The following is a 14726-nucleotide window of genomic DNA, read 5'->3' as shown; positions in this document are numbered from 1 at the left end:
CTGCGGGTGGGCACCTGACACGATCCATCCCCTGAGGGCTGTCGCTGGACCCCACAGCTGCCCCTGGCCCAGTCGGCTGCTCTGGGAGCTTCTGGGGCTGGGATCTGCGTCGGGACAGCACGTTCCTGCGGCTCTGCTGCGAGCACCTAAGACAGGGAGGAATGGCGCTGGTTCCTGGGGGAATTTTTCACTTTAACAAGGTGCCAAGCACTACAAGCCCGAACACTTCCAGGCAAAGAAATGCTGATGTTGATCACTTCAGTTTTCTATTATTTATTGAAATGTCTCTTTCCCCTGAAGTGTATACAGAGGAAAAGGCTGTTCCTGAGGGTCAGAGGAAATAGCTCCTGTAAAAAATCTTCCAAATCTCCCAAAAATGCTCCTTGTGCAAATTCCAGCAAGACACACAGTGGAACACTGGGTTGAGGATAAGGTCATCTGCCCAGGGCTCCTCTCATTACCATTGCTAGGGTTTCCTTTTCCAGCCCTTGCTCATCAGTGTGTAGGCGCTGCTCCTGGAGATGCCCAGCCCTCAAACCTATGAAAAATTAATTTTCACACTGCTTTAAATAGCCGGGAACAGTGATACTGTGCTGTGTGGCACCACCATGGAGGGGACACAAGCCTGACACGTCACGCAGAGACAGCCTGGCTGTGGCATGCCCTGGGGGGATTACTGCCTCCAAATCCCCAGCCACAGTGATCCAAATCCTCCATGTCCTGAGGCACAGTGCCAGCAGGCGCTGAGCATCCTGGCTGCTGGCACGCCCCCTTGAGTCCCCCGCGTGCTCGGCCCAGTTTCAGTGAGAGCTGCCCTGGTTAGCTGGAACAGAGATATGAGGGTGGATGTGTCCACCAGCATCTCCCGTAGCAGTATTTGGAGGTCTCCCACCTGCCCCCAAGTCTGTCTGCTATGGGTTGCCTTGTGTGCACTGCTCAGAGCTATCCCACCCTCTGTAATTAAAATCCGTTGAACTGGAGTGAATGGCTTTCCCTTTACCAGGAATATCAGTCCTTTCTAATTGTTCAGGTCCCAGCTCGACGAAGCATTTAAAAGCGTACTTGACTCCATCCCAATTCAGCAAGGCAATTAAATGCATTCATAAATCCTCCTGAAGTAAATGAGAATTAATCGTGGGCTTAACGCTCAGCTGAATCCAGACCTCAGCAGCAGGGCAAGTTTCCCTTAACCTCTTTCCCAGCTGTCACATGCTTCAGGGTCTGAACCAAGCTCACTGTGCAGCTGCCTCCAGGTACAGGGCTGGCTCTCGTGGGGCTCCTCTAGCCCTTCTCTAATGTATCTTGGCCTTCATACACCAAGGGTCACACATACTCTGTGCCCTGCTGTTCTTTCTCTGCTCTGCAAGGAAGCCCATGAGAGCTTGGCAGCCAGTTTGATGGGAGCCTATGGGGAGCAGCACACAGCAACTCAGGGGATTTTGTCCTCTCGGGGCTGGCACCAGAGAGAATGGGATGCCTATGTGCTGGCAAGCTCTTGGACATGAAGAAGCCACTTCTTTGGGCTGCAAGCTCTGCTTGGCTAAAAGGCTAGCTAACTTTTTAATCTTTTGCCTCAAGTCCATTGACAAGCATGCTTACAGCTCTTGATGCTGTTCTCATGGGTCCTCCTGGATGCAAGTTCTCCCACGCGTGGAACAAATGAGTCCCTCAGTGTCCAGAGCTACCTATGAGACTCCTTTGAAGTGCTGCAAAAAGTGAGACCGTGGTTGGAGACTGAGGGGTGTTACAGAACGGTGAAACACCTGAGCAAGCCCAGCCATGTTCGGGGGAGCAGGTGTCAACCACCCAAGTTAGGAATGTAGCGAAGACCTTCCCTGGTTTCCTCCCATATCTCTCCATGGTATCTCACTCATGAAAGTGAAAAGAAAATTGAGGAAAACAGTAACAAGTATATGTCAGCTGGTTTTAGCTTCTGAATCACAGACAACATGAACAGACAATGAACAGACAACATGAGGATGCAAAAGGCTGTTCTTATTTACATAAGCAAGTAGGTAACAATTTATGCATTTTGTGATGGTTGTGCTTTTGTTTCCCACCCTCATGCTGTTATTCCATAACAGTCTACAGAGGTTGACCAGCATGTGAAAATAAACTAATACCACAAAGCTGAACTTTCAAACACCTGGAGATGGAAAAGGACACATCTAGAAAGATGACAATAGCAGACAGGACCTATGCCTTGTAATGTATTTTCATTGTTTTCAACATAGTTAGATAACTAGGATCTGTAGCCAAGGACCTGGCCCTGGTAGAAAGAGCTCCTTATTTTGTGTAAAAAGGCTTGGAGTTAATCAACTTTAACAAACGGCCAATGGCTTCTAGAGATTCTTGTTGGGGCAGTTGTTTCAGCAGGTCAAAGGCTTTTGTCCCCATTTCATAAGCCTGGAATGAAACAAAAAAGACAATGTAATTGTCAGGAATTTGGCTTTTCTCAAGGAGCACTTAAAATACCTGCAGAGGCTCATTGGAATAGCTGCACTGGATCAGATCCAGGCTCCAGTCACTCAGCTGCCTGTTTCAGAGGGTGACCTGTACAAGCTGCTTTAGAGGAGAGAGTAAAGCTGCCAACAGATTTATTTTATTTATTTTATTTATTTATTTAGGATCCAGTGGTGCAGACAGAAGAGATTACTAACCCCAGCTCCTCCTGCTGGAGATCATTACCTCCCATCTGATACAGCAGTTCATCTGAACATTCTCAAAGCTATTTCAGGCAGAAACAGCTGTATTGACTCAGTTTGAACTAAATCCCTCACTTCCCTCAGCAGTTCATCCAGCGACTAGACATTCCCACAATTACAAAGCTTTGCCTTTTTTCTAATTTGAATTTGTTTCTTTGTGTCTTCCAAATCCTATGGCTTTCTCTAGTAGAACGAAGAGACCATTAATAATCTCTATTTTCACCCTTCAAATCATAGGCAGAAGAAACATGAGTTTCTGACTGCTTATCCCAAACAAAAAGGCCCAATTTCTAGGTGATTAGTGTTCAGCACTTTCTCCAAATCCATTATTCTGAATGCAGAGAACTGGACACTGGTTACACCTGAAATTTGTAGCCACAATCTCTTAAATAAAGCAGCGCAAATTCAAAAGTGAATTACAAGGTCTGATAGTGTGAACCTACATAAACATCATGGTAGATGCAGGGAATCTTGCTCAAGTAGGGACACATGCAAGACCTATGTTTTTTTTGCTGTTTAACATCCAAACTGATGTCTAAATGTGGCTTGTGACAGGCAGGTACACTGCCAGGACATCCCAGATAAAGGACAAACCTAGAAAACATGAGTAACTACTGGATCCATTGTGGATGGTGTGGCAGAGATCAAAACAGATCCAGTGTTTTTTTTTTTAACTTTGACAGGGTGCAAATCATGGGCTGGCTTCATGCAGAGCTGCCAAGGCATATTTGCCTTAGGTTATCCAGTGCTCCAAGGCAGTTTTGCACACAGGACAGGTGCCAGGACTGGCTTGTTCCTCCTTTTGTGGGATGGGGCCAACACTGAAGCAGAGGTAGGGAACCCTCCTGCACCCTTTCACCTCGTGAAACTCACCTTTGATAAATCCATAACCAGATAATAAAGCATTGCAAGAGCATGTAAAACTCTTGCGGTTTCGCCAGGTTGTTGCTTCAGTGCCTGTTCTCTGATGTCTAGTACTGCATTCAGTACTTGAATTGCTTCTGCTTGCTGGGCTTCAGCTGCATCAAGAATGAAATAAACTTGTTGGATGTATGTATAGAAGATAATATATTCAAAACTAACTAATTATCTCTTCTAGACATCAAAGCTGTTCTACTACAAGCATCAATGTGGTATCCCAGCTCCATGCAAATTCCATACCCATTAACAGATACCTTTTCATCCAGTCAGTAATTGTGTTGATTAGCCTTTAGTAAGGATGTGAAGTCAAAACAGCTGTATGAAAAGAGCAACTTTCATACTCTTGTCATAACCAAAGATGGAATCATGTAGCCCTGCCTTGTGTGGTTCCTATTGCAGCAACTACTGCTTGAGAGAATGCCAGGCATGGAGATTTGCAGAAACATTTTTCTTCTCTGACAATATTCTTAGGAGCATAGGCGGTTAAAAGAAGACAAGGAACAGAGCTTAGTCTTTTCCTAGTCATTTCACTTCAGTGGAGTGTAGAGTAGTACCATACAATCTAGCGTATTTCTCAATGCTTCATGCAACTTCCCCTACGTCCAAGTGGGAGATTCCCCAGCTATTCTTCTGAGAGTATTCTCCAGATTAATATATCCAATTATCAGCATATGCTATTCCACTGTGTCCCACTGCTTCAGATGGAAACCTACATAAGTGAGATGAAATATCACTTTCACATAATTAAATGGACAGAAAGGAGCTGTCAAGAAACAAGAATGCTCAAGTGGAATAAAATCCCGAAAGACAAAATCTTGTATTGTTGAAGTCACTGCCAGGAGTGCTGTGAAAAGGAGCAGGTAAACCAAAAGGAGAACGCTGTGTTTTCACTTGAACACCCTCATTTCTAAAGTGGTCTCATTTGTTTCATCCAGCACTATCCACTAAGCATAAATACCCATGATTCTGATTAAATTTGGTCTAAAGTAATGCAGTGCAAAACCCAACACAGTAAATATGACCACTAAAATATATGGATTTTTTTTTAAATCCTGTCTCAGAAACATTTTTGCGCAATGGTGCTTACTCATACTGTCTTCACTGATTTCTTTGTCCTCAGTGAATGGAGACTTTTCTGCTCTTGACTTGTGAATTTGCTCCTGTGTTTGAACTGACTTCGTAAGAAAGGCATGCCAGATGTCAGTTACCTACCAGGAAGTAAATGAATTATTTCACTTGTATGAACACATGGCATTTAGCAACTAATTATTCTATAAACAATGTGTCCTGCAATGCATGCCCCTGCCACAATAACCCAAGTGCTTGCTGGTTAGTGGGCCGGCTGCTGCCGAGCTGGCTCTTTCACACGGAGATCTGATGGCTCTTCTCCCAGTGGGAGCACAAGCTGGAATTTCATTGCTCTATCTTTTAATTTTCATCAGACTCGAATAAATCTAACTAAATTGTTAACCAAAAGCAAATTTGGTGGATGTTTGTAAGGGGAGTGGAGGCAGATTGCATTATCTGACACAGCCTCATTTACCACAGAAAATCAGGCTAAACAAATTAAAGATTTTTTTTTTCTTTTCAGTTATTACGTTGGTTAGACAACTGTTCACAGAATCATAGAATCACAGAATCACAGAATGGTTTGGGTTGGAAAGGACCTTAAAAAACATCTAGTTCCACCCCCTGCCACGGGCAGGGACATCTCCCACCAGATCAGGTTGGTCAAAGCCCCATCCAACCTGGCCTTGAACACCTCCAAGCAAGGGGCATTCAAAGCTTCTCTGGGCAGCCTGTGCCAGTGCCTCACCACCTCCACAGTGAAGAATTTCTTCTTGTTCCTTCCTTTGCTTTGCATGCTGACAAGCTTTTATCACTGCGACTTTTCACTGGTACTCTGCTTAAATTTTACATTGCTTGTTCACATTCCATTGCTGCCCTTCCGCCCTTCCCTCACTATGGAAACTCTGGCCACCATCTCCAAGACATCTGGGTATGTCTTTAACCTTTTGTGGGGAGCTTTTGGTAGTAAAGCTATTTTTAACAAGGTTTGGCTGCCAAAACTGAAGACTGCAACTTTATATATATATATATATATATATATATACACACACACACACATATATATATGTATGTATGTATATACATATATTTAGCACATGTAGGATTTATCTATTCTGGTTTAACTCAGGGAAATATATAGGTATGAAAACAGTTTCTGAGATTGATGCTAAAATGCTGATATAGTGACCATCATATTAAAGGCAGTCAGAAACAGGAAAACATTGAAAAGTGCACAGAAGAAAAAAAAAAAAAAAAGAGAAACAGATACAGGATGAGTACTGGTTTTACTAACCTCAGCATACAGTGAGTCTGCTATGTCCATTTTGTTTTGGCGAAAGAAAACATTAGCCATGTGGAAACACCCTCCAGAGGTCTCAATAGATTTTAGCCCAAATGTAGAACTAGCAAGGTAAATCTGAAAACAATATTTAAAAAATAATTATGCAGAAATTTAGCATTCATATCTACCCTGGGAAATTTTTCACTACAGATTAGTAATACTGCAAGCATTCTGTCTTTCTGTGTAACTATAACATTAGTTACACCTAATTATAACTATAAACTATGTTACTACAAAACCTGTATTTTGTGTTTTATACAAAGGAATGCAACACCCCCAAATCCCTGCTAGCTGGGGCAGATGATTCCTTATCATGGTGTGCTACCCTGCTGAAGAGTGGAACAGGTTTCCCACACCTCTTACTGTGCAACTCATGTCTCTCCTCTTCAAACGAACAACTTGCTGCTGCTTTTCAGCTCTCCAGTCATGTGCCAGGAGGCTGTTTCTCCCCTGAAGCCCCAGCCAAAGTGAGGGGAGGGAAGTGGGAAGGCAGTGGTACATTGCAGTAGTACATTCCAGCTATTCTGAGCTGGCGTGTGACTCTCAGCAGATCTCAGACACGCAGCCAGAATTCGAGCAGGTCTTGGGCTGCTCTAATGTAGGCCAGCGACTCACTAATAGTAAAAAAAAACTATAACTTTACTCCTTTCAGGCACCAGATTCAGGGAACCTAAAAATACAGTGGCATAGCAGGGAATCTCTAGGTTTACAAACTAAACAAAGACATTTGTTAGGATGGAAAGTGTCTAATTCTCCTCCACCTTATGTCAACGTTTACACCCACACAAAGCTGTTGTAAAAAGCTACTATCAAATTCAACAGTAGTGGGTATACATCACTCTGCACTGGATAAATTTAGGCTATATGGGACATAAATAGGAAGTCATGGAGACCATCTGCCTTTTGGGGGATTAAATAACAGGCAAAGCATCCCAAAGAACACTGCTGGAAATAATGACTTCAAATTTTACAAACTGCTCTTATGGCTAAGAAGATTGAATTGGGGAACATGTTATTGAACCAGACATTTAAATAGTTAAGTAAAACATTCATTAAATAATGGATGATGGAGAATTGTCACCTAACAGAAAAGTATTAAGGAAAATGACAGCCAAAATATAAAGAAACCTATCTGTTGAATAAAAGGCAACTATACCAATTTATGGTAGGAATGCCTGTTCATCTCAGGACCATAACAAAACTGATAGATAAATTTATAAGCAGACCTAGTAAAGCCAAGTTATATATCACTCAAGAGAACAATGGTAAGTGGTAAAACACAACTTTAGCTAACACATGGACACAAAGGTGTCTTAGACTACACAGGTCAAGTGTTATTAACATGTACTCTTATGGTACTTAAGATCAGTCCCAAAAAACTGTCTGCTGAGGTTTTCTATAGGATCTGGAAAAGCTAGAGAAGGAAGGAAAATTGAAGTGTTGCTGTATTTTAATTGGCTCACGTCATTTGCCAGGTGATATAAAGCCTGTTCAAAGTTTCCTTCAGCAGCACAGAGAAGCCCCAAACTGCGATGTAATCTATGCTGAACTGCAGCACTGCAGTCTGGAGTTCTGAGGACAATCCACTGAGCTTGGGAGAGATACTTAGATGCCTGCAGATGATGGCCAACACCTGAAATGACAAAAAAAAAAAAAAAAAAAAAAAAGGCAGGATAAAGATAATTTCATATTTAGAAATGCAGAGGATACTGCCAGCTATCCCTTTGCTGTAGCTTGACATGAAGACCTAATTTGTGCGTTCCCCTCTTCTTTTCAGAGTGCTCCTCAGTCAAGCAGGTGTTGAGAAGCTAACTTGCAGGCAGGCTAGAGCTAGGAGAGAAACCAGAAACTGTGTATTGCATTCAGTACCTCTGAAAGACGTGTACAAAACAGGCTAGCTCCAGACAGCAACTAACAACTAGTGTATTATCACACTAGAATTACTGATGTGATTTTTTTCCCTTACCTCACCACTCCATTTTACAACAATCCTTGAGATTGCTCAGTTTTGCCAGTAGAGTATTGTGGATACTCCTATAACAGCAATGGTTTACAGTAACTGTAGAATCATCCAGGTTGGAAAAGACCTCTAAGATCATCTAGTCCAACCTTTAATTTTATAAGTTTAAATTTAATTTCTCAGTCCTTTACGTTTACAGCTGAGGAGACCAGTTCTCTGCATAGAGGGTCCCAATTTGACATTGTTTATAAAGCACGCAGTCAATGAGAAAAAGCTCTGCTTCTGGTGGAGCTCACTTCTGTGAATGAACTGAGTTGTTCCTCTGATGCAATGGCCTCAGAAATGTGCTGGTTCCCAGAGAAAACAACCCAACCAACCGCCCTTGGGAATTTAATGCTTTTGAGAATTCTATGAAGCCACAGAGGTAAACAATAAAATTTTATACTGCTTCTCATGTGGGAATCGGTAGAGACGGAGAAAACATTTCATTTGCTTTCATTGATCTCTCACCACAGATGAGTGATTCTTTTCCCCAGACTCACGCAGAAAATGGGGAATAACTTCTCAAATCTCTCTGGAATGCCCTTGAGGCAGGGCAGAGTAGAGACATGGCACAATGCTGAAATGTAGAGCTGGTCCTTCCCTGATAAATGGTAAAAGGAAACCAGAAATCTGATCCAAGGGAGATCTTGCCCTTGCCAAAGTTACTATTTAGACCAGTGCTTACCAATGCAGGCCTCAGCCAAGAGGAGATAAGCAGGCACCAATTGCACAGAACTTGAGCCATACACTTCAGTGCTGAAACGCAACGCATGCAAAGCTGCAGGCATTGCTTTTTCGTGCTTTCCATCCCAAAGAAACTTCTGGGCTGTGCTGTATGTAAGATCAATGATGTATTTCTGCAGGGATAAATAGTGGGACAGAGTGAGCAAGGGATAAGGAGAAAGAATATGCAAGGTCTCTTTTTACATCCAAGTTGGCCAACTGTTAACAGCGATTGTAATTTTTTCTGTGTCTGTAATTAATAGATGGAAATTAAAGCTGTCATATTAGAACTTGGATTCCATTGCTATTTCTACTAAGAACAGCTTTGGGCACCCTCTTAGGTCAGGTGCTGTCTTATGAGACAAGGAATCGGTGAGGCCTATAAAGAAAGACTAATAAGGTTGTAGCAATAAAAGCTATGAAGCACAGAAAATGATCATCACAAGACCACAGAAAAGATTAGACAAATGGGCTACGGCAGGATTTTGCTGATGATAGTAACAGTGGCTCATAGCAGGCAGCAGAGCGTATGGTTTACCAAGCTGGTGCCAGCATGGCACAGCTCCAGCTGCAGGAGATGCTGTCTGGAAGCAAGGAGGGAGCTCACTGCATAGTGCTGCAGCACACTGCCCTGCAGCTCTGAGTAAGGTCAGGGCAGGACGGCAGCGTACCTGCATGCATCCTGGAGCATCCTGGTTGCCAGCTTCCCCTCACCCTCTCCTGGCCAGTTCTGGGCTCTGAAGGCCTGTCAGTTTGGGTACAGAGTCTGGAAAGCTGGTCAAAGTCAGAAAACCCTAGTGCATTGAATTATACTCCTGTGTCTCCATTGCCCAAGCTCGGCTTGGTGGTCAAACAACTTTGTAGGATTTCTGTTTGCTGTCAGAAACCATGTTTCTCACAGGTATAGTTGCTTCCTAGCAGTCCACACTGCATTTGGTCTTTTTACCCTTTGCAGCACCTGATCTGCTCATCAGCTCCCAAAATGTACACGTATCTCCATCTGAATGCCTGTTGGTTGCCAAGTGCTCTCCAGCAACTGTGCCCTTACAACAGGCTAAGGGTTGCCAACAAAAAAGAGCCAGGATACTTACTTATCTATTTCTCTTAGCTTTCATCATAATTGTTGCCAACTCCTGGCACTTCTGTGTTGGCTTTTCGTACAAGTGGTGCAGAGGGAAGGCTGCCTGCACAGAAACCTCATTGCTGGCGTGCCTAGCAGGGCTGCCATGGTAAGGCAGCAAGGCATCTTCCCTTGCCTGTGCAGAGAGTACCCGCAGAAAATAACGCTTTACCTCTTTGCAGGCTCTGCTTTGTTGCCTGGTTTTCCAGCTGCAGCTGAGCAGAGGGCAGAAAAAGCAAATTCCAATGCTTTTAGAGGACAGGTTATGGCTTAGGCATATTACTGAACTTTAAGTGATCAGATAAGATAAGAATCATGCCATAGGTGAAAGAATGGCTCAGGGACAGGGAACCACAAGGACAGTGTATGAGTGCATCCTGGAGATCACAGCTGAGATAAAGGGACTGTGCTTTCCAGATAAATGAGAGCCTTGAAGAACCCTGCTGCAACAAGGAGATCCAAGAGCATGGAAACACAACCATCACCCTCTCTCTAGCCCCTGAGCTATCAGCATATGGAGAGTGAGAAAGACGTGGAATCATGGAATGGTTTGGGTTGGAAGGGACCTTAAAGCTCATCTAATCCCACCCCCCTCCCACCAGACCAGGTTGCTCCAAGCCCCATCCAGCCTGGCCTTGGGCACTGCCAGGGATGGGGCAGCCACAGCTCCTCCGGGCAGTCTAGGCCAGTGCCTCCCCACCCTCTGAGTGAAGAATTTCCTCCTCACCTCTAATCTACATCTACCCTCTTTTAGTTTAAAGCCTTAGCTCCTTGTCCTATCACTGCAACTCCCTGACATTCCCCCCCCCCCAGCTTTGCCATAGACCCCCTTTACGCACTGGAAGGCCGCTGTAAGGTCTCAGTCTTCTGGGGAAGAGGAGGCTCTGGGGAGACCCTACAGCAGCCTTCCGATACCTAACGGGGGCCTGCAGGAAAGCTGGGGAGGGACTCGTTGTCAGGGAGTGCATATGCACAAAACACAAACTGAGTTGGGGGATCAGGTGCTGAGGTGAAAGTCAGCACATGGTGAGGGCAAGACACAATGAAAAGCTGCTGTTTGTTTATCAGACTGCCTTTTCTGTCCTTGCCACTTGTTCTCCCAACGCTGGCTCTGATGATCAGATTGTCATCTGGGGAGGTGCTGGAGATCTGCATAATTCTTTTTTTTACTCCTTGTCAATAGGATGATCACCGATTCCCATGAGGTAAGTTATCTTAAAACACTGGCAGTGAGGACAAGCTAAAGGTCAGACTCTTGCACGGTTCCCAGGAGGAGAAAGGGCAGGAGACAGAAGCCCTGCAGTGCTGAATATCTAAGGCAGCACCGTGGCAAGCCTGGAGGGCATCGTTAGCTTTGGCCCTGCACTGTCTTGTTTAGCCCCACTCCTTCCCAGAGACCTGCAAGCTCTGGGCTCTTTTCATGTGTGTAGCAATTACAGAGATCTCTCTGAAGATGCCCCCACACAGTTTTTCCCTCGGTTAGGGTTTGAGGAGGCTGAGGACCCCAGCTCTGCTCCAGGCAGGAACAGGGGGCTGGGTGCACACCTGGGGTTCTGTGCCACGTTCATTTCCTCACTCAGAGGCACCCATAAAGATGGCATGCTTGAAGAAAACACAATTTGAAGAGGAAGTCAGGCTTCCAGTCACTTTGATCGCGGGTCCTTGGAGTTAAAACCCACAATCAGCAGGGCTAGCATCGGTGCTGGAGGACTGCTGTAGCTGCGGTGTGAACTCTTTTCCCACACCCAGAGGCTGGGGTAAACTGACAGCACAAAGGCAGGTGAGGCTATTTTACAAACAGAAACTTGGAGTTTTGTCAGTTTGGAGGTGCTGTCTGTAGGCACCCCCACGGCTATGTTGACAAAAGCAGATTTCTATCAACAAAGTTTTGGAGTACATAATGAGGTATGAAACTCATAACCTCCTGGCTCTCAGCTTAATGCACCACTTTCCCTTAGGCCAAAGGGCATTTTGGCTTTCCTGTGTCCTGACAGAGGCTCAAGCTGTGTTTTTTTTTCAAATAAACACAGTGTAGGAGTTTGTAAAGTACAAGAGAAATGTTCAAAAAATAATAAACCTATGTGCTGGCTTTCAGCAGAATAGTTTCTCTATGATTGTGAGGACACCACATCGCTCTTCCCTTAGCTCCAAAGGCCTTCTTTAGAGCATTTTTATTAGCTCTGTGAATAGGAAAATAATGAAGTCAGCAAGATGGGGCATTAAATACTCTCACTGTCTCCATACTGCTTTTCTGATGCTTGTCAGTCAACCTAGGCCAACCCTCGTTTAGCAGTTTCCCTATACCTTGCTGTACATAAAAGCAGACCTCATTTGTAGGCTAGGAGCTGCAGTCTCAATGTGTGAGAAAGCAAGTATCAAACAAGATGTTTCCACTTCTTCACTCCTTTCTTAGGAGAGAAGGAAGACAAGGCGTATCCTCATATAACATTCTGAGAATGTGTTTTATTTAAATAGTTTGGAGACAAAGGTCAAAGAACAAATGCAATCATAGTTGTTAAAAATCCTATAAATATCTTCACTTAGAAAAACAATTTCCGTTTGCTGTCTGTAGCTTTTCCTACAAAGCCAATCCAAACCTTGGCTCAAGCAGCACTTTTGGAGTCACTGCATGCTAACCTAGGTGTGCACTCTAATCAAGAGGAGGGATTCTCCCTTTGCATGCTTCCCTATCAGCCCTATGTTCCGGGTGCTTTCACTGGAACCTAATAAAAACAAATGACTAGCTTCCAGCTAAAGTATTTCCCTGATTCAGTGGTCATGGGAACTGTTGTAATGTACACAGCATAACTTTAGTTGCTATAAAATCAATGATGTAATGACTGACGCTTTCAATGTCAATGTTCAATACGTAGGTAAAGTTTTCTGGAAAAGCTTAAAAAAGTAGGATTGCCTGGTTTGCCCCACCCCCATGCTTTTGCATTTTTCTTGAGGCTGACCCTGTATTATAGAAATACTCAGAGAAATTGAAAGACAGTTGTGCAACTTAAGGGCTTGTTTGGGTCAGGAGTGAAACCTGTTTTTCTGATACTAAAGATGTCTTTCCCATCTCCAGACAGTGGGCTTATAATCCATCCTACATGTTTAAATCCATAACCTTTTTTACATCATCACTACCACCCGCTTGGTTTCTAGGACGTATTGTTACAACACGCTTTCTTCGGTCAACAATCTTATTTGTGATTTTCCATCAGATGGCATTTTCAAAAACAAACTGTGTTGTCAGTGCCTAATTCCTACAAATCTTAAAGGAATCTGTTGCCTGAGGCTTTCACAAGCTTTTACCATGCAGGACTTTTGTCCACCCAGCTTCCAGCCCTTTGAAACCTTTTTTCTTCTGTATGCTCCCAAGAGAGGTATTGACTGCAGCAATGAGCCACTTGCACCAAAGTACTAGCATCTGGCCCAGAAACAATCTTGAAAGCAATACAGGGTGTAAAATCCAGAAGATTAATGATGTTAATCTTCTCAGTGGCAACATTTGATTGTTACCATTTTACTTTCTGTTGTTCTGCTGTCCTACTGTTCTGTGATTTGCAGTTATGTAACGACAGAAGGATAATTTATTTTTTTATGGAAAAGATCATTCTAAATGGCAGATGTATTTGGGTGTGTTATTTTATTCTATCAACATTGTGGAAAGGCAGATGCTGCACCCCATAAACAAAAAAGAGTTCAAAACCTCTCCAGCTGGAAAGGAGCAGCACATCTGCAACTCCTTAGAGGCCAACAGAGCAGAGATAAAAGACCGCAGTTGGTGGGAAGGAGCATTTAAAGTTGGCCAGGTAAACAACGGGAGAGGACTTTATTTCTTTACACCCTGCTCGGAGAAAGGGGAATCCCTCTCATCACTGAAGGACCAGTACACCCTGTAAGAACCAAAACTGGTTCCCAGTCTCACTGGGGAGATGTACAAACTACTGATTGCCCTTGCGAGGCAGGAGGTGCAGGACTACTGCTGCCAGGCCAGCAAAATGAAGAAGTTCAGAACTAGGAATAAAGACTGCTAAAAAGGCAGGAGGCCTGTAGAATTGGAAAGAGGAGGCTCCCGCTCCTTTTATTAGCAAGTTTTAGTTGCAAACTCCACTCTTATTTTTTTAAGATACTGACTAACCAACTGCACGCCCTCCCAACACAACGCACATCAACATATAGGAAGAAGAGATGTAATTAAACTTTGGCGGCAGCACTTTGAAGTGGTGTTCCTTCCTTCTTGTACGTACCTGCCTCTTCACCAGCTGCTCCACTCCGCGTTTTCTTTCTTCTTCAGGAATGAGAAAAGGGAGGGATGTGCGGACTGGCACCAGCAGCTGACATATTTTCTCATGGATACTGACCCAGTCGGCCTTCTGGTGATCGACATCGCTGGCAGAACCAGGGGGGGGAACGATATTTTTGTTTACTTGGAAATGATGTAAAGGAAGATAACCGCCCGTTGTTTCTGCAGGGCTTTCACCACAGGAATTACTCACAGCACCACCAGCCCGTCCCGCCTGTTACTCAGCCTGCTCACCGAGCATTTCACGCTCAGCACAGAAGGGAGCGGCAGGAGGCTCCCGGCACCGAAGCCTTTCCCGAACCCCTCGCAGCCCCCCCGCTACCGCTGGGTTTTGCCACCCGGGGCTCCCCGCCGCCGAGCCCGGCCCGTGAGGTGCGGGTGGAGCCGCGGCACCCACCAGTAGTGCGTGAGGCGGCAGCGCCCACAGCGGAGCCGCGCGGCCGCCCCGCACAGCTCGCAGCGCCGCGGCCGCTCCAGCGTTGCCAGGGCGACGGAGCGGGGCTTCCGGCGGGGGGCGGGGCTTCGTATGAAGGGGGCGGGGCTTTAGG

The 14726-nt window shown here is 44.7% G+C and overlaps 1 protein-coding gene across 1 annotated transcript; it reads right to left on the bottom strand.

Annotated features, from left to right (window-relative positions):
* Positions 1 to 1974: 1974 nt before the first annotated feature.
* On the bottom strand, positions 1975 to 14706 carry ZMYND12 (zinc finger MYND-type containing 12; the record flags this gene model as incomplete). The annotated part of the gene is made up of 8 exons (XM_068658963.1): positions 1975 to 2406; positions 3579 to 3724; positions 4714 to 4834; positions 5989 to 6111; positions 7500 to 7669; positions 8724 to 8895; positions 14123 to 14264; positions 14576 to 14706. Coding segments are annotated over 8 exons (1125 nt in total), but the record flags the coding sequence as incomplete, so codon positions are not given.
* Positions 14707 to 14726: the final 20 nt, after the last annotated feature.

The sequence above is a fragment of the Anas acuta genome, chromosome 22 (assembly GCF_963932015.1).
Source record: "Anas acuta chromosome 22, bAnaAcu1.1, whole genome shotgun sequence".
Taxonomy (NCBI): Eukaryota; Metazoa; Chordata; class Aves; order Anseriformes; family Anatidae; genus Anas; species Anas acuta.
This window is presented reverse-complemented; position numbering and strand designations above follow the sequence as displayed.